Here is a 23,414-nt window from a genome sequence, read left to right as displayed (position 1 = left end):
TTATAAAATCTTGACTAGTGCTGAGAAAGTGGAGCATAAAGAAGTGGTGTTTAATCCTTCACATAGCACAAGAACCGAGGGTGAGCCCATGAATTAATAGGAAGAAGGTCTAAATTAACCACAAGGATGCACTTCTTCACAGAACTCACAGTCAGCTTGTGGGACATGTTGCCATAGGATATTGTGAAAACTAACACTATAACAGGGTTCAGAAAAGAACTAGATAAATTCATGGAGGATTAGCCAAGATGGTCAGGTATACATCTCCATGCTCCTGAGTGTCAGAAACCTCAGTTTGTCAGATATTGGGAATGGGCGAATCACTTGATTGACTGTTCTGTTCATTCCCTGGAAAGCATCTGGCATTAGTCAGAAGGCAGGTTCTTTAGCTAGGTGGACAACTGGTATGACCCAGTGTGGCCATTATGTTCTGTTGTAAAAATATTTTTACTAGAGCAGTATTTGCTTTCAGGTATTCTAAAACCTGGAAGATTCTCATCTTCAACAAGATGGAAGCAGTGGGGTTGATAATCCTCCTCCTTTCCCTGGTATGGCAGATTTATCTGACAACTGTGGGGCAAATTGCTCTAGGCTTCTGGTAGGTCATTCCAAGCCATTTTTGTGTCCAACTGTAAAAGTCTGTCTTGATATGTCCTTGCTTTGCATTTGCAGAGCAAATAAGGCAGTATATCAGAGGGAGGTATATTTCCACCTCCCCCTTCCTTCTTTATTCCACAGTGGCATCCATTGTTCAGTCACAGCTCCAATAGAAGGGCTATTAACAGTTTGCCTTGTGGCATCTCAAGAGGATGAAAGAGGCTGGAATGTTACCATTTATAGTAGAAGATTTGAGTTAGTTTTGTGGACTCTTTGTCCCTGGACAATGAAGTAATCACTTGAAGCAAGGCTATGGGTTTAAATGTCTCTTATTCCCAGACCCCAAAATATAAGCTTCCTATATTATGAATTCTGAACAAAAGCAAAGCTGTCCCTTCCATGCTCTGTGGCTAACAGACTGTACTTATAGCACTCATAGAACAAAATCTGAATTGATCTTCATTGAGGTTTGTGGCAGTCACATACGGCATCCATAACATAGCAGTCTTAGAAACTTCCTTGTCCTTTAATGCAAACTCAGCAGGGATTTGAATTCCTAGTGGTCTCCCTTCTTAGATCCTCCAGCACTGGGTATTCCTTGGGAGAAGTTACTGAGGGTTGGACATACCTTCGAAGTTGCAATTTGAGCATGGTAATCCCAATGTTTTCTCCCTAATTGAGCGACACTGCAATTTTCCCCTAAATTTGTGTTCCTTGTCTGTCTCCACATTGGAAGCAGTGGCACCTACTACAATTCTATGGGTGCGTCTACACTAAGAACTAACTTCAAAGGTAACTTCAAAGTTAGGCATGACATTGAAGTAGCCAGCAGAGACTCTACACACATTTTCTGTTACTTCGAAGTTAACTTTGAAGTAGGGAGCCCCACTTCAAAGTCCTTATTGCATTCCTGGGAATGGAGCTGTGCCCTACTTTGAAATTTAACTTCAAAGTAGGCTGTGTATAGATGATCTACTTTGAAGTTGCTTACTTCAAAGTTCTACTTCAAAGTAAGCAACTTTGAAGTTATTTTTGTAGTGTAGACACAGCCTATGCTTCATTGATAGCTTTTAACAGTCTTCCTGCTAAGATTTCTGTGGGTGCCATATACCCCATTTCACAATGTATGATAAGATTTTTGCCCATTCTATTAATTTTTTTTCTCATGTGAGTTTAGTGCTGGTGAAAGCCACCAATCAGACTCCTCTAGACTGCTTTGTCAATGGAACTTGAAAGGACCTCCTTCAGTTCAGTTTCCTGGCTCATGCATTGACTCCTAAAGTAACAATTGACGACTTGTAGTGATGGATTTGTGATTTGGACTCTGAGCTGCTAAGGATAAAACTAAATCCACCAAACTCATTTAACATAGACTACCAAGTAGAGGAATTTTTAACATGCAGGTTGAGCCTCTCTAACATGGCAACCTCAGGATCTGACTGGTGCCGGACAAGAGAATTTGCCAGACATGGGAGGTCAGTATTGTCTAGCAGCATTACCAATGCTTCCACAGCTCAGTAAGCTGAGGCTGGGTCTACACGGAGCCATTCTCCCAGCAGCTGCATGCTAATGAGCAGCCTCGCAATTGCAAAGGGCTGCTCATTACCATGGTCCCGCGTCTCATTAGCATAGCCGTGTGAGATCTTACTCTTGGTAGAGGGGGATGCTGGCAGTAAAGAGGCCATGTGGTTGTGCCTCTGCTGGCGAATTCAGGCGTAAGGGGCTGGTGACAGATGGGCCTTTTACGGTGGAGGCATGTTCACAAGGCCTCTCTATTGCTAGCACCCCCTTCTGCTGTGAGCGTGATCTTGCATGGCTATGCTAATGAGCTGCAGGACCATGCTAGTGAGCAGCCATTCATGGAGCTGCCAGGAGAACAGCTCCGTGTAGACTGAGCCTGAAAGACAGGTTTGGGGACTGTAAAGAAATTTTATGGGACCATGGGAAACTTGGGCTTACCCATGATACATGGTCAGCCAGGTGACTAAAATCATGCCAAATTATGTATGTTGCTAGATGAGAGAGTTCTGGACTAGAGAGGTTCAAACTGTATTAGAATCACTCTTTAAAAATCCCATTTCCTTCTAACCTTTCACAGTTGGGATGGAACTTCAGTGATGCAATTTTTCATGAAACACTGTAGTTGGAATTCTGGTTTTAATTAAAACTACGCCCCCAGTTGCGCTACAAAGATGTCTGCAAGAGAGACCTCAGAGAGGTAGACATCGAGCTGGACAACTGGGAAGAACTAGCAGACGACCGCAGCAGATGGAGGCAGGGGTTACACCAGGGTCTTCAGAAGGGCGAGATGAGGATCAGACAGCTAGCAGAGGAGAAGCGAGCGCACAGAAAGCACACTAAGGACTTGCCAGACACCCACCACATCTGCAAGAGATGCAGCAAGGACTGTCACTCTTGTGTGGGTCTTCATAGTCACAGTAGACGCTGTAAATGAAGTCCTTAATTGAAACTATAAAGGGCACAATCCATAGTCTATGCAGACTGAAGGATGCCACACTCTAAATTAAAACTCCACAGATTTGTGGATTTTATTGGAATTTTTCCAGTAAATCTCTTAGCTGAAGTGTTACTGAGCAGTTTTCCATGGGACTCTGTGAAGTTAGAAGATCACATTTCCATTTGAATATTTGTGCCCACTAGCACTGTGACTGAGCCGTGAGATACTAAAAGTGAAACAAGATAGAGGACCTAAGTGTCCTTCAATATGTTTAGTTTGCTGAATTTGTCAGTACTTTGTGTATAGTCAGGGTCTCTGCTTTACTGATAATCTCCCTGGAGAAGCTCACGTGCATGCTCTTCACCACATCCTGCATGGGGACGGTAAATCGTACCACAGACAGCTGCTGCTATTTCTGAGTACGGGGGCCACAAGAGCATCTTTTTCTCCCCAGGTCTTCAGGGCTTTGGGAGTCTGGTGGGAAGGTATCAGTGGCTTCTGCATTAGAACTTAGAGACCCCTGTTGTGCATGCATGGTTTACTTGATCTGGATGTGTATCTTTGCCACAGCAACTGGCAAGGAAACTGGACAACCTGTTCAGAAACTTTGCAGGGATACTCCAGGCAGTTAAGGAGTTTAGTTTGGTTTGGTAAAAGTGAAACATTTCAAGTGTGTCCCTTTAAGTCACCACATAACATGGATTATATTGAAAAGGAGATGATAGAGCATGGTACTTGCAGCTGTTTCGACTTTGCTTTGTTTCATTACATAAAACGGGCAAACTGAGAATCATGGAAAACTAGGATTTGGAAGAGCCCTCAGGAGGTCATCTAGCCCAGCCCACTGCAAAAGTGGGACCAACACCAACTAAATCATCCAAGCCAGGGCTTTTGTCAAGCCTGACCTTGAAAAACCTCTAAGGATATGCACTGCTGCAGATGTGGCCTCACCAGTGATGAATAGAGGAGGAGAATCACTTCCTCAGTATTAACGTCCCTGTGGATGAGAAAAGGACTGTGTGGGTGTGTTTGTGTCTTCAAAAGTCTTAACTGGTTAGCCTGAATTCCAAGCCACTCATCCAAGCCAGGCAAGTGTTCCCTCTTACAGGGAAGCTTGTTGCTTTCATGTGCAGTTAAGATCAGGAAAGTGTGTACCAAACACCACTTTTTGGCTCTGACATGCAGATCACATGTAAGATGATATGCTGAGAGGAACATAAATTGTATTTTGCTGACAATTCATGCGTGCCATAGTGCTGGTGTGGGTGCAATTGCTAGGCAACTTGCCTGAGAGAGAACATCCTTTGAGGCTATTTGTCATCATACGGTCATGGGAGAGACTTGGCAAGTGGTGTGTGAGAGAAGCAGATTGCAGTGGTGTTCCCCTAATCCCTCCTAATCTTTCCCAAATGTCTGGGGAAAGATTATCTGCTCCTTAAATTCCTTGTTGGAAATGCTGAAGGGGCTTCAGGCCACAGCACTGCAGAAGCCCTTGCACTCTTATTACACAGTGCATGGAAAATAGGGCAGTGTGTGTGCAGAAAGGGAGTCAGCTGCATGCCCATGTAGCTGCATTAGGAAAATGCCCTGCCCCACGATACCTCCATATTGTATTCCCCCTCTTGTATGTTCTTGGTCACCACTCTTTTATACTGAACTGAGGCCCCCGTCTTATGCCTAAGTTGTGTTCTTTGCAGCCCTATGTAAGTCAAATTTCACGTATCTTGGGGTGGGGGGACAGGAAACTGACTGGCACAGCACCGCTGGTCAGTTTCTTGACTCCTGTGAGTGGCGGGCAGCTGAGAGTCTGGTTCTGGGCTACCCGCCACTCACAAGAGCGGGGAAACTGACCAGAGCTACTAGTCAGGGTCTCAGCTGCCGCCACTGATAGGAGCGGGAAAACAGAACAACGCAGTAGCGCTGGTCAGTTTTCCTGCTCCTGTGAGTGGTAGGGAGCTGGTACCTGGCTCCTGGCTGCCCACTACTCACAGGAGCTGGGAAACTGACCAGTGCTGCTGCTCTGGTCATTTTCCCGGCTCCCATGAGTGGCAGGCAGCCTGGAGCCAGGCACCAGCTCCCTACCACTCAGAGTCACATTAATTCAAGATACACAGAACTCGAGTGCACGTATTCTGGGGTTCTAATGTAATTAGGGAAATTTTTATCCTTTATACTCTAGTTTTAATGGGTCAGAGGAGACCGTTCTTGGTCACCACCTTTCTTTGCCCTCTAGGGACAATGACCCACTAGTAAGGTCCCTGGGGCAGAGTGGCAGGTTGTCTCTTGAAGAGCATTCCTTTGTTGATACGTCTAAGTGCAAGAGCTTCCCCAACAGGGCATTCAGTCATCTGAAGGTAAAGGTAGAATGAGGGGAGAGTTCCAAGAAACTAAGATGGGAGATCCTGAATGGAGAATGTAGAAAGGATGCCAAGGAGGATGGGAGCTCTCAGAGTTACGGCATTACAAATTTTGAAGCTAGTTTTACCCTGCGACCCAAAACTAGAGGAACAGTCCTACAGAGAGAGATTCCAGCTAAAACAAATTGGTTGGTTCAGAATGGATTTTCTTTTGCCTCCTGGTCCATATTATTTACATATGTCAAACAGAGAGACAAGGCTGGCAAGGTAAAAGCTGTTATTGAAACAACTTTCTTTATGTTAGGTACAAGTTTTCAGGATTCACAGAACCCTTCCTTAGGTCTGGGGAATTTTAAACCAGAGTGTCTGAGCAAAATATAGGCTGTACTTGAACAGAAGAACAGCCACACTGGGTCAGACCCACGATCCTTCTAGCCTAGTAGCCTGTCTTCCAGCAGTGGCCAGTGCCAGGTGCTTCAGAGAGATGAATAAAACTGACAGCGATTGAGTGGTCCATGCTGTCAGCCACTCCTCGGCTCTGGTAAAGAGAGAGTATGGATACCACAGCATGGAATTACATCTGTGACCATCATGGCTCATAGTCATTGATGGAACTATCCTCTAGAAACTTATCTAATGTTTTTGGAACATTTAGTTGGCTCTTTTCCAAACAGTCTTTTCAGTATCTCCTCATATGGAAGCTGTTCCTTACCAGGAATGGTTTTTGTTGCCCTTCTTTCTGCTTTTTTGAATCCTAATGTAGCTTTACTGAGCTGGGGCAACCAGAAGTGAGATGGTGTAACAGGGTTTATATAGTGGCATTATGATATTTTGTCATATTAGCTAATCCAGTGGTGTCCAATAGTAACTGAAGGATCGCCACAGGTAGTAGTTGTCACCCATCTGTATTCACCACCGTCCGCCGCGCCCCCCCCCCCCCCCCCCGGCTTTAACAATGCCCTCCACCTCCCCCAGAGACAGGCACCCCCATCCCATCCCACCTGCACTCTAACTGTATATTCCAGCGACTTGCTGGGGCTGCCAGGGTCTCAGGAGCTGTGCTGCTCTGGCCTGGGGCCTGTGGGGCCACTCCAGACCTCAGGCACTGGGGCAGCAGGAGCTGTGCTGGGCCGTAGCTGCTGGGGTCACGTCAGGCCACAGGAGCCATGTGGCTCTGGGCACTGGAGCTGAAGGAGCCATGCAGCTCCCAGCTGGAGTCACAAGAGCTGCACCAGGGAAAGAGCTTCAAGGGCCGCCTCCTCTGCTGCTGCCATGCGCTTGTCCCACCAACTGTTGGTCCACATGTGCAGCTCTGATGAGCCACATTTCGCCACACTGTAGTGTCCTGCTCGCCACATGTGGCGAATGGGGAACATATTGGACACTGTGGATCTGATCCTTTCTTCAGCGTCCTGATGATTTTGACGGCCACTGCGCATTGAGCGGATGTTCTCAAAGAACGATCCACAATGACTCTAAGATCTGTTTGAGTGGTAACATCCAATTCACATCCCATCATTTTGTTTGTTTGGCTCCCTGGAACTGTGTTTTCCAGTACGCACTACTTTGTAGTTACCAACATTGAATGTCATCTGCCATTTTATGGACCAGTCACCCATTTTTGTGAGATTCCTTTCTAACTCTTCTTGGTCTACTTTACACGTCTAAAATTATTGGACTTCTGTTGTTTCCAGGTTGTCTGTAGTAAGGATGATTGTTCTTTAAAATTTGCCAAGCCAGTAGCTGACGTGGTTCTCTGCGAGGTTCGTGCAGTTTACCTTTTAATTTCATTACTCCATTCAGTTTGTTTTTCATGAGTTACAAGTACTATTCATCTGATAGGAAGCCAATATCTCTGCTCCATGGGAATAGGTGTTGTATTTTTGGTTAGATGGGGCATCTAGAGTGTAGAATTTCTAATTAGTATACTTAAATGTATCTTCATATTTTGCTTTCATGTTTCTTCTGGAATGAAGGCTGATTTCAAACTCCAGAGAGGCTCTCGCTACCTCTTGCCAGGGGTTAGGACATAAACCAGTTGCAGATTACAAACAAGAATTTTTCTGAATTTCATAAAAGTGCTTACTTGTCCTCCCTTAGGAGTTGGAAAGTGGAGGGAAAGAAAAAGGAGAGTTTCGTAACCACACTTCTTTCTTTTTTTATGCTAACTGATGTGACTTCTGTGCTCTGCAAAGATACTGGCTTCTTTGACTCTGGAGACTGAAATCTTGTTCTGCTCATCCAGCACAGGTGTACAGCCTGGAGATAGCAACCCCTAGCTCTCTACCCTGCTCTATAAATGTGCCTGATCCCTGACTTGAAGGAACCATCACTAGGATGAGCTGGCATAATTCCCTCCCCATGCGCTGCTGCTGAGATGGCTAACTACTACCAGTTGTCATGGTCTGTCCTTTTATTGTGTGGGTTTTTAGGAGAGACTGCTGTAGCACCAAATGTACCCACCTCAATATGCCCATTGGGGCCTAAGACCACAAATAAATACCACTGACGTTGATAAGAGTTAAATTAAGTCATAATTGTCATTGGCTGAATTGTTTGTACTTTGTTTCAACTTCAATCAATAAAGAACTGTCTGCCATCTAGGAATCTGAGGTGCTAATGCAGACATGAGATGGGGTTTTATGGCTCCATTAAAAGGAACTTTCTTGAAACCATGCCATGTTCTGGTAACAACTCCTGCTGCTTCGTGCCCTCAGCAATCTCAGTGGCGCAGCCAAGGAATGAATAGGCCTGGAAGATTAACTACTCCGTCAGGCATGTGATAGGGTCCCACATAATATTCTTATGAATAAACTAGGCAAATACACCTTAGATGGGGCTACAGAAAGGTGGGTGAAAAATTGGGTGGATAATCGTGCTCAGATAGTAGGTCTTAGTGGTTCTCAATCCTGCTGGAAAGGTATAACAAGTGGGGTTCTGCAGGGGTCTGTTTTGGGACCGGTTCTGTTCAATATCTTCATCAATGATTTAGATATCGGCATAGAAAGTATGCTTATTAAGTTTGCAGATGATACCCAGCTAGGAGGAGTTGCAGCTGTTTTGGAGGATAGGGTCAAAATTCAAAAGGATCTGGACAAATTGGTGAAATGGTCTGAGGTAAACAGGATGAAGTTTAATAGAGACAAATGGAAAGCACTCCACTTAGGAAGGAACAGTCAGTTTCACACATACAGAATGTGAAACGACTGTTGAGGAAGGAGTATAATAGGCAGGAATCTAGGAATTATAGTGGACCACAAGCTAAATATGAGCCAACAGTGTGGTGCTGTTGCAAAAAAAAAAAAAAAAAAAAAAAAAAAAGGAAACATGATTCTGGTACGCATTAACAGGAGTGTCGTGAGCAAGACACGAGAAGTCATTTTGCCGCTCTACTCTGCGCTGGTTAGGCCTCAGTTGGAGCATTGTGTCCAGTTGTGGGCGCTGCATTTCAAGAAAGATGTGGAGAAATTGGAGAGGGTCCAGAAAAGAGCAACAAGAATGATCAAAGGTCTAGAGAACATGACCTATGAAGAAAGGCTGAAAGAACTGGGCTTGTTTAGTTTGAAAAAAAGAAGATTAAGGGGAATATGATAGCGGTTTTCAGGTATCTAAAAGGGTGTCATAAGGAGGAGGGAGAAAACTTGTTCTTCTGGGCCTCTGAGGATAGAACAAGAGGTAATGGGCTTAAACTGCAGCAAGGGAGGTTTAGGTTGGACATTAGGAAAAAGTTCCCAGCTGGCTGGGTGGTCAAACAGTGGAATAAATTGCCTAGGGAGGTTGTGGAATATTTAAGAACAGGTTAGATAAATGTCTATCAGGCATGGTCTAGACAGTATTTGGTCCTGCCATGAGGGCAGCGGGGGCTGGACTCAAAGACCTCTCCAGGTCCCTTCCAGTCCCAGCATTCTATCATTCTATAAGGGATGTGGGATGAAGCTGCATTGTCAGAGTAGTGAGGAAACAAGCACTCCTGCTATCCTTCTCATACTCTACCTGCCTTTTGAATAAAGAGAGGACTTTGCTCTCCAGGGCTGTTAACTCAGCACCTTTCACCAGCACTAAAGGAACCCACCAATTTATTTTCTGTGTACAGCATGTCAGGCATTTGAGGCTAACTCCTGAGGTGTATATAATGCAAATCACTATCTAAAGCCTTTGCTTAGAAAAGCTTCCTACTTGATTTCTGCTCTCATCCATCCTAATCTGATGCATCTCTTACTAAGAGACGGCAGAGTCCTTCCAGAAAATCTTTCCAGTGAGTACCAAAGTCGCTTTTGCTGTTTTCACTCTTTGTAATTTTTCGCAAAGGAGATGTTTCTTTTGACTACATAGCTTAATGGGCTAAGATTTAAAAGAATGTCAAGCTTTGATTTTTGCATCTGCCCATTGCCAGAGACAGAATGCTGGACTAGATCAATCACAGGCCATATCCACTCTGGCAATTACTATGTATCTTTTTCCAATTTATAGTAAAATTACTATTTTAAAGTGTTCTAAAATGTTGTATTAGGAAAGTATTATGCATACAACCTGCTCCTTTCCCCTTTTTATAAAACTGCTGGGAATAATGCATGGTCAGATAAAGGCCACTATTGAACTTGGCTCTTAGCATTTCAGTTACTATTATGTTGTTTGATAAATATAAAGAAGTTGAAAAATTATAATTTTGTATAAAACAAATTATGTCCCAAAAGCTAAGAAAAACTATAGTAAATATATATTATGCTGCACTACGCTACAGCATTGTAATGATTAAGACTGCTGGTACTTATCAAATGCAGAAAATTAAAAAAAAAAAAACCTCTTGATTTTAGTCTTGTTATAGGTGGATTACTGAAGCCTTCAACTTGTTCAGTTTATTTTACTAAGAATGCGAGACTGTAGTAACCAGGAAAAAAGCCCAGTTCTTTATGTTATTGTAACATAGTCAGTTAAACTAAATGGAAAAAAGTTAAAAGCTGTGAATATTCACAACTTATATTTATCCTTAGCAAAGGACAGAATATGATGAATGTTTATCATTGCTAATTATTTCAGGTACAACAGCATACAGATTGATAGCCTTAACGTTTTGAAAAAAGATTTAATGAGTCAAGCATTAAAGCTAGCACATCATCGTCTCTAGCAAATGGAGATTTTTAAATTCATGCAACAAGTTTTCCTCCATCAAAAGCTAGAGGGTCAAAGTGGTTGTCTGTGCATTGTACTTTTTTGGAGGAGCTCATGGTCCCTTGTGGCCTTGCATGGTCTTTGAAGTAGTGGAAGGAAGCTGGTCACTGAGCATGCTTTTGGACAAATGCAAAACTTTTTGTCTTTACATTGTACTGAGTCCAGTTTCAACACAGGTTTTTCCGTTCCTGCATGCATTCGTGTGATTTAATGCTTCTGCACCTCTGTATAATATTGGCAGTGCTCAGAAATAGTTATAACAAAGAAAGAATAGGTAATTGTGAAGACTAGATTTATAGTCATAGCATTGAATTCCCAGGTTATGTGCAGAACATAAGACCTCATCCAATAAGGTGCTGAATGCCTCCATTTCCCACAGACATCACAGGAGACTCTTGGCAGCTCACACGTAGGTCCTTTTGAGGTTGCCTGAGGAACTGCAGCATAACAATAGAGTCAACCTTTCCCCTAATATAAGGCCAGCTTTACCACCCCACCAGGCTAGTAACCAATAGGAATATTAACAAGAAAAACATAGATCAGCATTTTAGGTTCCAGTGAGTAATGTTGTGTTTAAAAGTTATATGAACACTGTGTGGTGATGGTAACATAGCAAGAGTTAAAGATTTGTTAATACTTGGCTTCTGAAAAGCTCTTAATTTTTTCCCTTTCAGTCTGACATTTTCCAGAGCAGTTCTAACACTTGCAAGAGATGTTTACTGGGGGTAGGGATAAAAATTAAAAAAAATCAGGTGGCTTGCGATTGCAGATTACCATGGAGGCGCTTTCCATGCTGTGATCAGAAACTGTTTAGCTTCTGTGTAAGTTTAAACACAGTTGTTGCTATCAGGGCTCTTTTTTCCCCCGGTGGGTGTTATAAGGGATTTTTATTTTTAACAATCATATGATGCTAAACTATGGGTGATCTAGCAAAATTCCCATTCACTTTCAACAGAAGTTGCACATGCCGATGCAAATGATGGATTTGGTCCTATATAATGAATTTGTTTAAAAAAAACTATCCCTATTAAAACTGCTTTTTTAAACAAAAAAGGATTAGAAACCTTCAGGCAAAATGTGTGTGGTGAAGCATGATGGTAGCCAGCACAGTTCTGATCATGTGGACACAAGACCATGGTCTCTTCGTTTGCTACACAATGTGAGGCCGTTGTAGAGAAAGTGGTGGTGTCTTCATTAATATTTCATTCTTCTGGCTAATGCGTTACCTTGTTCTGGCTTATATGTTACCTTGTTCTTACCTTGTTTTTGCTTTTCCCCATCTGGCAGCTGCTTTATTCCCCTACTTTCTGTTCAGCTGGAAGGACATGGTTAACTGTTCTTTCTGCAGAATACGCCATTCTCAGGATATGAATCAGACAGTAGGAGACACTGTTCAAGTAACATGGCTGCCCTGTCCCTGATCTGTCTCTTGGAAGACCAAGCAGTGTTAATAGGGATAGGTTTTTTTTTGTTTTGTTTTTTTCGTTCTTTTGTTTTTTGCGTTTTTTTTACAAATTCATTATATAGGACCAAATCCATCATTTCCAGCAGCATGTGCAACTTCTGTTGACAGTGAATGGGAATTTTGCTAGATCACCCATAGTTTAGCATCACATGATTGTAAAAAAATAAAAATGGTATTTCTGGAACAGTCTTGCTCAGCTTAGGAATCAAGAGTGTCAAAAGTCATGTGTTTCATTCCCCCCACCTTAGCAGGCCAGGGATGAATAATCTTTACCTCTCAGACAAGAGAGAATATTGATTGCCCTTGTGTTGACAGCTGCTTGCTTCCCCTTCCCCTCCCCCAGGATTGTTTATGATGGCATCTTTTACTGTTGTAAAAAATACTGTGCTTACAGAATTTAAATTATGTTGCCCCTCTTTAGGGGTATGCATATGTGTACAAATCTTACAGCAGCGTGCAGAGTTCATGTACCGCATGCCTCCCGAGCTTAGGTATAAGTAGCAGTGTAGAAGTGAGGTGTTATTTCGGCAAGTAAAGCCAGGACAGAACCTTAGTACGTGTACTCTACACACCTCTCTCTGCACTCTAGCAGTGCCTCCCATTGCAGTGTAGTGTCCTGCTGAAAGAGCCTTTCCCCACAGTGGGGGAAGGCGCCGGTAAGGAAAAGGCAGCGGGGAAAGGTGCTCTGCCAGCTCCCTGAAGTGAGGAAAAGTCGAACATAGGGGAGCTGCAACCCTGTTCTCTATCCTCACCCCGCTAGATCCTTTCCCTTCCATGTAGCCACACGATTTCACTGCTTGTACCTTATGTTCCACTGTCTCTATATACAAGGCCTTTGAGGGGCCTCTCTTGTTATGAGCCATGTTTCATATGACTATAATTACTCATCATCACTCCACCGTTCTAACTTGATGTTTTTTCTTCGATTCCAAGGAATTGGTTCTCATGGATGATCTTCAACTCCATTTTTAAACCAGGATATTCCAAAGAATAGCAGTTTTCCCCAGGCCATCTCAGCCTTGCCAAAACATGTCACACAAGAGGCTGTAAAAACACATCATTGCTGGAAGCACTTTTTCACAGACGGTATTATTTGGGCTTATGAAAAATGTACTAGACATTGAGGGAGAATGAAGGAAGATATTTTATTGTAATGTGCATTGAATAGATCTTGATTCTGCTGCTCTTACTCAGGCTGAGTGGTACGTTACTATGCATGTCACCCCATTAAAATCAATTAGACTAATTGCATCCTACAAGCTACCGTTCAACTGCAGGAAGTGCGGCAGTATCTGGCTCGCGAATAGAACAGTTAGAGATGTGTTCTACAAAGTCATTTTAAATAAAAACCTGCAAATAGTTAACATTTTGAAACTTGCCTACGGAACTATTTCAGAGTGGACAGATCTCCTGGGAGAATTATGGTTTGGGTTTTTTTTGTTACTTCTTGGTACATATGACGAATATTTCCTACTAGTTTCAGTAGGCAATGCCGTCACCAACTAATGTGCCGTGTGTGTCTCATCCTTCTAGCCACTGGTTTTTCCTGAGCAATACTGATCCAAATTCAATTTTGGTGTTGTTGGATTTTGATGGTAGGAATATTTTGTGCAAAATGTTTTATATTTATACTGTTACTTTTGCTAAGTGGCAAATACATATTTGTCTTACAATTTTTGTAAACACTTTGGGGGTAATTTTCTTCTAACCTTACAGTATGATCCATCTAATGATATCCAAACGTCAAACACTGTTCCGTGACTAGTCGTGTGAAACATTCTTAATGAAAGCTAAAGCCAGACAGCACTGAAGTTGCATGCCCAAACTTTGGCCCAGCATTGCTCATGCTTGAATCTGGGACAAACTGCAAGTGAAGCTGCCTAGTGTCTGATGGAAATCAGATAAAACTCAGTTGTTTCGTCCAAAACTCAGACTTTTCAGCAGAATTTTACTTGACTATTTAAGATTCAGGTGAAAAGCAAAACTCAGAGGGTATTAACCTTGTCAAACCTAAACGAGGGGGGAAAAAAAAAGGTTTCCCATGACTTCTACAGATCTGTGTTGCACAGCTTTGGCTTGATAGACATTGGTGCTAGAATGGAAAAGGTTTAAAAAAAAAATCCAGATGGTGAGATGGGCCATGAAAGAACATCATGTCACACCCAAAGGGGCCTGAATCTCACTCCTGCTCTTGCTGCTTGTAACAGCAGTAAGTTGAACTTCTAGTAGGCAGTAAAGGGGTCCATGTGGCCCCCCTTGGGTGTGAGCAGGCTAGTGCACTGTAGGTTTACAACCAGATTGCTGTACTCCCAGTCTCCATGTGGACAAACCCTCAGGTTATCTCCAAGGAAAGGTGGAGATCAGGCACTCAGCAAGTGATTTGACCACAAGGAGGCGATCACACCTTTTATGCGCACATTCCAATGACAATGAAGCAGCATCATGATAACCTGAGCTACACTGAGATATTGGTTAGTAGGATTTAAATGGCACCCAGATGAGGGAAGAGCATTTGAGTTCTCCCTCAGTGATAAGTTTAAAAAGAAAATTAAGTTTTCTAATTTCTGAAATAATATTCAGGCGAGGGTTCTGTTGAGTGGGGATCTCTCTGGGGGCCTGCTGTCAAAAGAATAAAAAAAACCAACTCCAAGCTGGTGAAAGTTTTTAGCTGTATTTCCTAGAGATACAGCCTCCACTCTAGCAGTAGTGTTTGAGGGTTTAGTTCCTCATCCTGGGTTTGCACAGATTTTTTTTTCTTTCACTGAAATTCCATAGACAGTAATTAAGGAACTGGAGGCCAGCAAGAGGTCAGCAAGCCTTCGTCAGTGAAAACCGGGATTGTTTGCCATGTACAACACTCCCTTTTTTCCTTGTGGTGAATAGAAGATTTGCTTAGAGCTGATGACTTATGCCTTTCTTGCAATGCAGCTAGCAAGTAACTGGAGGAATCGGTCAGTGAGCAGAAAGAAGCTAATTGACTCCAGCAACATGCTTTTTTCCTTCCTCACATGTTAAGCAGTGGAGTCAGAGCCAGTGTGATGACTGATAATGTAACTGCAGAGAAGAGGTGTCTTGTGCACAGGATAGTAATCGAATATAGCACTTAAGAAGAAGTGCCTAATCCTAAATTATAGGGTAACGAAGCTAACAGAGCAGAAGTTGAGCACTTGTGGGGATTATTCGGAGCTGAGCTGTAGGCCTATAAATGCCGAAGCCGGTAAGTCATTCAGCGTGTGGTGTGATGTGGAAAAGATGTGCCTCCTGTCTCAGAGAGAAAGAGGGGGTGAGGGGCTTTTGTGGTTATTCTTAGGCACCACAGAACATACTGAGCTTTTCTTGTCTCCTTTTTTCCTTTCCTTGGGACTTTATACTTACTTCTGTTCTATTTTCCTGTCTCTGACTATAGTCTGGCAGCATTTTTTTTTTTTTTTTTTTTTTTTTTTTTTTTTTTTTTACTTCCCCTGATAGTAAAATGATTTTTTTTTAGGGGGGTGAACATAAAGCTTGTTTCAGAGAGAGAGAGAGAGAAGGGACACGTGTAGCCATGGCTCTCATTACAGGCAAAAAATCTCTTTGCTTTGACATAGTATTGAAGTGCTGGAATGATTAATAAGTGGTGTTGTATGATACGCCCCATAATTAGAACTTGTATATTTTCCCCAGTTTGCCCCTCCAAAAATTGTCTGACTGTTCAAACATGATCGCAATTTGGGCTCAGATTTTCAGATTAAGAGATTTTCTGGTTCAGTACAGGAAAAAACTTTTTACTGGGGCATGAAATTAATTTTAGAAGTTTGACATCTTTCCAAATAGCTTCATACAGCTTAACTAAAGCATCATGTATGTTTCTGTTTACAGAGCTGAAGCAGATAAATCAAGTAAGCTGACTTTATCTGGACATGGCCCTAATATTTCTTAAATATGTCTGTTCTAGTAGAAATGGGTTAGTAAGCAATTGTACATTATGTGTTTTACAAGGAATGCCTCTGAAACTCTGAAGTGATCCCAAGAATTTCTCTGCACCGCATCAGCTACGCCTGTTTTACACTTGTACAGTAATTCCAAATACCCTCGTAAATGTGAACCTCCTTTGTGACATGTTAATTCAACTGGGGAACTTAGGTTTGCTCCCTTGTATTATTTATATACTACCTATAGTGGATGTGGCATAGATATAGAACAAGGCGCACATCTTTGCCCCAAAGAACTGGTGTGCTAAACTGACAGCATAAAAAAAGCTGAAGGGGAAGGAAACAAAACAAACAAACAAACAAAATTCAGGCAGGATGGGTTGTGAACAGTACGCTGGGGGCTGCAATGCTTCTGTTAGTCTTCTCGTGGCTTTTCAAACAAATACTTCTTTAAAAATTGTTCTAATTTTGGTCTTGAGGGACTGTGGGGAAAAAATGGGTTTTAAGCATAGCTATTGACGGAGGAAAAGGAGGTTGCATGCGGAACTGACTCAGGGAGCAAAGGTGATGGCACAGTTCAGGTTTGCAGAGCATTTTCACAGTATTATGGTCACACTTGTTCTTGGAGAAAAAGCTGAGGCTGCAGCCCCAATGCAGTGTTATACTTCTCCAGTCTTTCAATGTGTGGTTGTTGCTGTTGTCTGTGTGCAATCCTTGCTATTGACAGATGCTGCTAATTTAAATCCCATTTCCCTGTAGCCCTTCGTGCGGTTGTGCAATAGAGTTGTCCAAACTGGCCCAGTTTCTGCCCTATTAGAACACTGCAGATGTGTCAAAGATGCACTTGTTCCAAAAGATGCTGAGAAAGGAGACTCCGCCCTAGCATAAGTGCCAAATCAGCCCCAGAGGCTTTGCTCTATTCCACTGGCTACAGAATGATGCACTGTCTCTTTAAAGCAAGTATAATTCTGTGTATTGGCTTGGTCAATTTGTTATGGTTTAAAACTGTGGAGCCAGCTGTCTGCAATCTGATGTAATGTTGCCATGGAAACTAGAAATGAAACACTTGAGCATTTACCACAGAATTACTACATACAGCATTAGCCAAAATAATTAAAAGTTGAGCCATATGGGCTTTTGGGTGGAAAAAATGTGAAGCAGTAAAGATGGAACTTAGGTTATTCCTATTTACAATACTGTAAACCCCTTTGTTTCCCCTTGAAATATTCAGGAAGACCTCTTAACAAGGCTACTTAAGAGTTCAGAGTGTTATGCATATTATATGCTTCTATGTGCTGTACAGAAAGGGTTAGCTGTGCTGAAATTTAGTGTAATAGGATAGCCTTATACATGTAGCAATAAAACATTTATGGACTCACTGCTCCGTAAGCTCCCTCTGACCTCTCAGTGGGAAACCTACCATGCTGACTGCTATAAAGTGCCCTTCATGATTGCTGCCCTTGATCATTGTGGGACCTTTTCCCTTCAGGAAAACATTGATTGTAAAATATATTTCCTTTGTTACCTATAAAATTGTGTCACCTCAAGGTAACACTTTGTAAAAGTCTCCCCTTTATACTCAGCGGTTGTGCCCGAGCTTTTGTGTTGTTACAATGGACTGAAAGACTTCAGAAGATGTCTCTAACTTTGATTGCAACCAGCACTGAAAAAGCCTACAAAAGAATGTTTGCTGGAATAGGGTGGGAAATGGTTTTCCTACCTTGTGAGAAATTTTGAGACTGAATATTTTTCCCATCCCAAATTGGGATGAAAAGTTGAAATGTTAAAGAAAATTTGAGAAGCAAAACGTAAAAAGAGAGAGAAGAGAATCAGGCTAATCAGAACATCTTGATAGTTTTGACACATTTTTTTCCAGTTTTGACCTTTTTATATTTTTAAACATTTACATTTCAAACTGGAAAGCCATTTCAAATCAAAATGTGGAACTTTTTCTTTAGAAAATATGAAAATATCCTGGTTCAAAACTTTTTTCAAAATTGCTTTTGAAATGAGCTATTTGCGAAACCCTAGCCTTTCCAACAAACCGTTTCAATTTCAGAGAATTAGCATTTTCCAGCAAAAAAAGTTTAACCAACAAAATTCAGGCAAAGCTCTTGTGACTACCACTTGTAATGGAAGATGTATAAGCTCTAGCCCATAAAGGTATTAACAGTGTCTCTTCTCTACCCAGCCCCCAAAAACACCCATAAATAGAAAATCTGTGCTACACACTCACCTGCTTCATAGGGGAGTTCCGCAGTTTGCTCTAATGCAAGTGTGTTTTCATGTGGAAGATTTGGATGATAATTGCATTATGATGTAAATAATATAATGAAGTCCTGATTATATGTCTTCCTAAAGCCCCGTTTTCCTTTGCTTATCCAAGCCAAAGATGTTTGATAAGATATATTTGCTGTAAACACCTAACTCATATCAGCTCCAATTTCTGATCTGTATAGTTCGTCATGTGCCATATTTATCTTAATTTAAATCAGACTGCTAATGTCCTACTTTGTTGTGATAAAATAATCATCTTTAGCTCAGGGTAACTAATTATGTCCTGTGCTGGTCCGTATGAAAAATGTGCTCACTGGCTATTTTGGATTCTTCTATTTAGCAACACTGGAACAGCTATACTGTATTAGACCAAAAGACATTTTATTTTAGAATAAGGAGAATTTTGTTTTAATCAAGTAAATTGAAGAATGTGGTCAAATGCTCTGCTGGTACAACTCCACTGGCTTCAAAGGAATGGCACCAGGACAAACTGTGGCCCAATGAGGGATATATTTTCAAAGCTGTGCCAATTCCCATTGACTTTCTATAAGAGGTATCTCAGTGCTATTTTTGCCTTGAAAATATACCCCTGTGTATTTTCTGTTTGACATCCTTGTGGCATATAGTGTTACTTCATTCTGACTTTTGTGCATTTTAAAAACCTATACGCTCTCCCATTTTGCTACCTTTAAACAGCTGAGGATTCAGTAAAATCAGGAGGGTTGGGTTTTTTCCCCATGAGAAGGAAAGGATACAGTCTGACATTCAAGCTCTGGTGATCTGAAGTTCATTGGGAGGAAGATGCATTAGGATTTTTGAGTTGGACCTCAGAACGTGATGAATTGGCTGGGGTTCTACACAAAGACAGAGGTATACAATCTGTGCAGTACTCCAGCTGGAATTGGCAGTGCTTTCTGGAATGCACTGTATATAGGGTCAGTGCTGTACTTGTAAGCACTGGAAAGCCTTCCCCCCCACACCCCACTTTTTTTTTTTACATTCTAAATAGATTAAAACAGAGGAAGTAGCATATTGAATGTTGGATCTGTCTCAAAAATTGGAGCCCTCATTTCATCTACAAGGAATAAATTGTTTCAGCTTGTTGTGTCACTGCTGCTGGAGCGAGTGAATATTTTTTTGCCTCTGTAATGTTTGATACTTGAGGGAAAACAGCTGGAACTGAGCATAATGGATCAGATGCAAAATGAAACGGGATGTTAGGGAATATGGGCTATACTGTATATCTGAAAAGGTCAGAGTTTTCCCTTGGTCATTGTTGGAGGAATGCTGTGTCCATCTTTAAGCCTAGCCTTGAAAGCCTACAGAAGGAGTGTGGAGTAGGGGGAGGAGGAGAAGAGTGGATTTTGTAGCTGTGGCGGCGTGTAGCAAGTGAGTGAGACAGAATGAAGTCTCGTCCTTCCCTTCTCCTGCTGCTGGTTTGGATTTTCTGGGAAGACTGGAAAAAGTCAATAATAGAGTTTCAGTTTGGAGAAGCTGTTTATAACCAGGTTTAAACGGCAAGTTCCGACAGTTCAGACAAACCAGTGCCTGACCCAAACCACAGGAGCATAACTGGTATGGTAAGAAGAGCCCTGCCTGCAGTGCATTGAAAGAAGATGTGGAAGTAGTTATTACACAATGCATGAAAACGAAGACAAGGGCAGCAATGTATTTCAGAGCTTTTAGGACCTCGCATTGCACAGAATTAGAAGTCAAAATGGTATGTTATGCACTTTGAAACTGCTCAATAATTTAAACATTTCTCTCTGACATGGGCTGAGAATATAACCCCAGTTAGAGCTGCCTTGGCACAAAGTAGCAGCTGGGTCGGGTTAACTAGACTTCAAGAAGCAAGCTGCGGAACAATTACTTTATTAACATTCCCTTTGTTTCTTTGCCAGTCAAGAGAACAATCGGATGATGAAACAGAGGAGTCGGTGAAGTTTAAGAGGTTGCACAAACTGGTTAACTCTACTCGCAGAGTCAGAAAGAAATTAATTAGGGTGGAAGAAATGAAAAAACCCAGCACGGAAGGTAAAAGCAAAGTGCATACAGTTATTCTCAATTAAGCTGAATGGGTGACTTTATTTCTTTGTTGAACAGAGGAGGCCGGGGGTGGGTGGGAAGAATTCTGCTTGAGGGGTAATTAGAATGGTTGTGCTCATCACCACAAACTTGCGGCTCTGTGAAATTGGGTGCTGGTTTCTATAAAGACTGAGTGATCCCAGCTGTTTTAAGACTTTAAGGAGAGCAGTCTGGCTGTTTGGGAAGTGTTTACTGCTACAGTTGAAAGTCTGTTAGTGCTGCCAGTGCAATATTGGCGAGCCCTTTTGTCAGGAGGTTAGAGCTTGGCTTTATGTTTTCATCCCTGCTTGTATTTTGTGGGAATAATGATGGGTAGCAGAAATTTCACCACATTGGTGCCCCTATTATGTCTCAAGGAGTGAAGCAAAGCCACTCTGACTAGGTCCTCTTCTTCCAAGCCTTTGGAGGCACCTTAGCAAGGATTTCCCCAATTGCAGCTCTAATGATTTGGAAGGAGAGAACCTGGTTGGTGAAAGTGGAACTGTTCAACATGGCTTCATCCTTTGGCAAGGCCTGGGAATTTCTATAATGTATTCTTGCTGTATTAACTCTCTCTCTGTGCCTTCTGTAATCTTGGTGAAAACCACCTAACACATCAATTACAGCATGCAAGAGCCATGCTGCTGGTTGAGAGAGCACCGAGGGAGAGATGCAGAGATGGTCACCATTTTTAGGTCTACAGTGCACTTAATTGGGGTATCCATACTTGGATCAAAGCACTGGAGTTAGCCCGGGTTGTATGTGAGCAGCCGTAATGCAAAGCCATACCCAAGTTACTGGATCCTCTCACTTACGCTGCACTCATTTATGTGTGTGGGTAGGACTTCTAGAGTCATTTCCCATTGTCCCTTTGTGCTGCAGTATACTGAGTCACTGTGTGGTTCCCTCTCAGTGAATTGTGAGAGAACTTGTCTGTCCTTCTGGGCAGGGATGGAGTTATGAAGGCACTAGAGAGCACTCATCACTCAGCTGATTTTAACCCCTATTCTTGCTGTGAGGTAGGTGGGTTGACAGCTTGAGTGAAGGCCTCACTCACGTTTTAACCTCTAGCCCTGTATAAATCAGCTAGCTTGGGTTGACAGTACCACTCACCATGGAGTGATAGGATTTTGCGTGTGGATGGGAGAGGGTTGGGGTAAAACCTAAGTAGGAGGCCAAGTTAAATCTGCAGCGAAAATACAGCCTCTGAGTGAAAACCCTACTGTGGTGGAGCTGCCTCTCCAGGAACTGTCACACTAGGAGGAAGGGGATAGGATGAGGCCCATCTGTGGCTACTCCTTCCTTCAAGAACCCTTAAGACCCATAACTGCAGGAGTGACACCCATACATTCTGGGTAAACTAAGACCTGTTTACCTGGGTAAACTAAGACACCTGACCATCTCCTGCCTCCCCACCATGTGGAATTTGAAAAGGATATTGCAAAGAGAATAGGTTTTTGACCAGTCCAGTTAGCAGGGCTAAAACAGGATCCTTTCCTGCCCTGACTCAGGCAGTGCTCTGGAAATGGCTGGCATACCCAGCTCCTAGGCACAGGGGAAGCCATGGGGGCTCTGTGTTCTCTGCCATGACCATTGGCTCCACAGCTCCCATGACCAGGAACCATGGCCAAAGGGAGCTGAAAGAGCAGTGCCTGCAGGCACAGGCAGTGCACAGAGACCCCTGGTCCTTCCGCATGGAGCCAGAGATGCTGGCAACTGCCAGGAGCCCCATGAGATAAACACCACCCAGCCGGCGCTCACACATCTAGCCCCCTTCCACGCCTCAACTCCCTGCTCCAGCCATGAGCCCCTGCATGCACACTGAACACCTTGGCCCCCTGCCAGATCCCTGAGCCCCTCCTGTACTCCGAGCCCTTCATCTCTGGCCCCATGTCAGAGCCCTGCCACACTTCGGTCTCCTGTCCGAGCCAGAGCCCCTCCCTGCATCCACTGCTAAAGCCCTCACCCAACCTCCTGCCCCAGCCCAGTGAAAATGAGAAAGTGGGGGAGTGGAGTGAGTGGGGGTAATGCCTTGGAGAAGGGGTGGGGCAAAGGGCGTTCGGTTTTATGCAGTTAGAAAGTTGACAACCTGAAGAGAAAAGTCAGCAGAGTGTGAGGCTGGTAGAAACAGGAGCAGCCAAAGCAGGGAGCTTAGCCTATTCAGAAATTTCGACAGAATTTGACTGGATTTTGTCTCACCTGTGCTGATGAGCTGTTTGCTCCAATCTTCTCCACAGCCAATCCGCCTTTTACACTAGTTTAAACCTGCAAGTCACTCATGCCCTATGCTGTAGAGAGGCAAAAAAAACCCAGAACCAAAAATGACTCACCAGGGTCTCTGCCACTCCTGACCCAAGTGAAAATTCCATTCTGACTCCATAGACAATGATCAGATAGACCCTGAGCACATGTACAAGACCTAGCAGCCAGATGCCAGGAAAGAAATCGGGAGTAACACAGAGCCCTCCCCTTCTAGTGTGCCATCGCCAGTTGTTGCCAATATAGGCAGTCTTCTCATCCCATCCCCTCCATCAACATATGAAGCTCAGTCTTAAAACCAGTTAGGTTTTGTTTTTTGTTCCCCCCACCCTCCCACTGCTTCCTTTGGAAAGCTGTTCCAACACTTCACCTCTCCAGTGGTTAGAAACCCTCATCCATTTCCAAGCCTGAACTTGGGTTCATCCATTTGTTCTTTTGTCCACAATGGCATTTAGCTTAAATAATTCCTCTCCTTCCCTGGTATTTATACCTCTGAGGTGTTCTCACAGAACAATCATATATTCATTAGCCTTCTTCTGATTAGACTAAACAAGCCTTTGAGTTTCCACTTATTTGGTAGAAACGACCAGAAGTGCTGTGGCACCTTACAGACTAACACATTTTTTGGAGCATAAGCTTTCATGGGCAAAGACCCACTTCATTAGATACTTCCCATTTGGAAGGTTTTTCCAGCCCTCAGATCATCCCAGTAGCCCTTCTCTCTACCTGTTCTGGGTTGAATTAATCTTTCTTAAACATGGAAAACCAGCAGTCGCACACAGTATCATAGATAAGGTCTCACAAATGCCTTGTATAATGGTTCTAATACTTCCCTTTATCTGCTGGAAATACTTCAC

At 42.9% G+C, this 23,414-nt stretch overlaps 1 protein-coding gene across 6 annotated transcripts in view; it reads left to right on the top strand.

Annotated features, from left to right (window-relative positions):
- The window catches only part of SASH1 (SAM and SH3 domain containing 1), a 200,033-nt gene that overhangs the window by 116,222 nt on the left and 60,397 nt on the right, over positions 1 to 23,414 (top strand). For 3 of the 6 annotated variants that reach the window (XM_074990416.1, XM_074990417.1, XM_074990415.1), the window contains exon 9: positions 20,136 to 20,268. In XM_074990416.1, the coding sequence (XP_074846517.1) occupies positions 20,136 to 20,268 (133 nt within the window). Of the gene's footprint in view, positions 1 to 15,075; positions 15,264 to 19,442; positions 19,955 to 20,135; positions 20,269 to 23,414 lie in introns of those variants that run through there. The other 3 variants (XM_074990420.1, XM_074990419.1, XM_074990418.1) reach the window with 2 other exon arrangements.

Source organism: Carettochelys insculpta, chromosome 3, assembly GCF_033958435.1.
Source record: "Carettochelys insculpta isolate YL-2023 chromosome 3, ASM3395843v1, whole genome shotgun sequence".
Classification (NCBI taxonomy): Eukaryota; Metazoa; Chordata; order Testudines; family Carettochelyidae; genus Carettochelys; species Carettochelys insculpta.
This window is presented reverse-complemented; position numbering and strand designations above follow the sequence as displayed.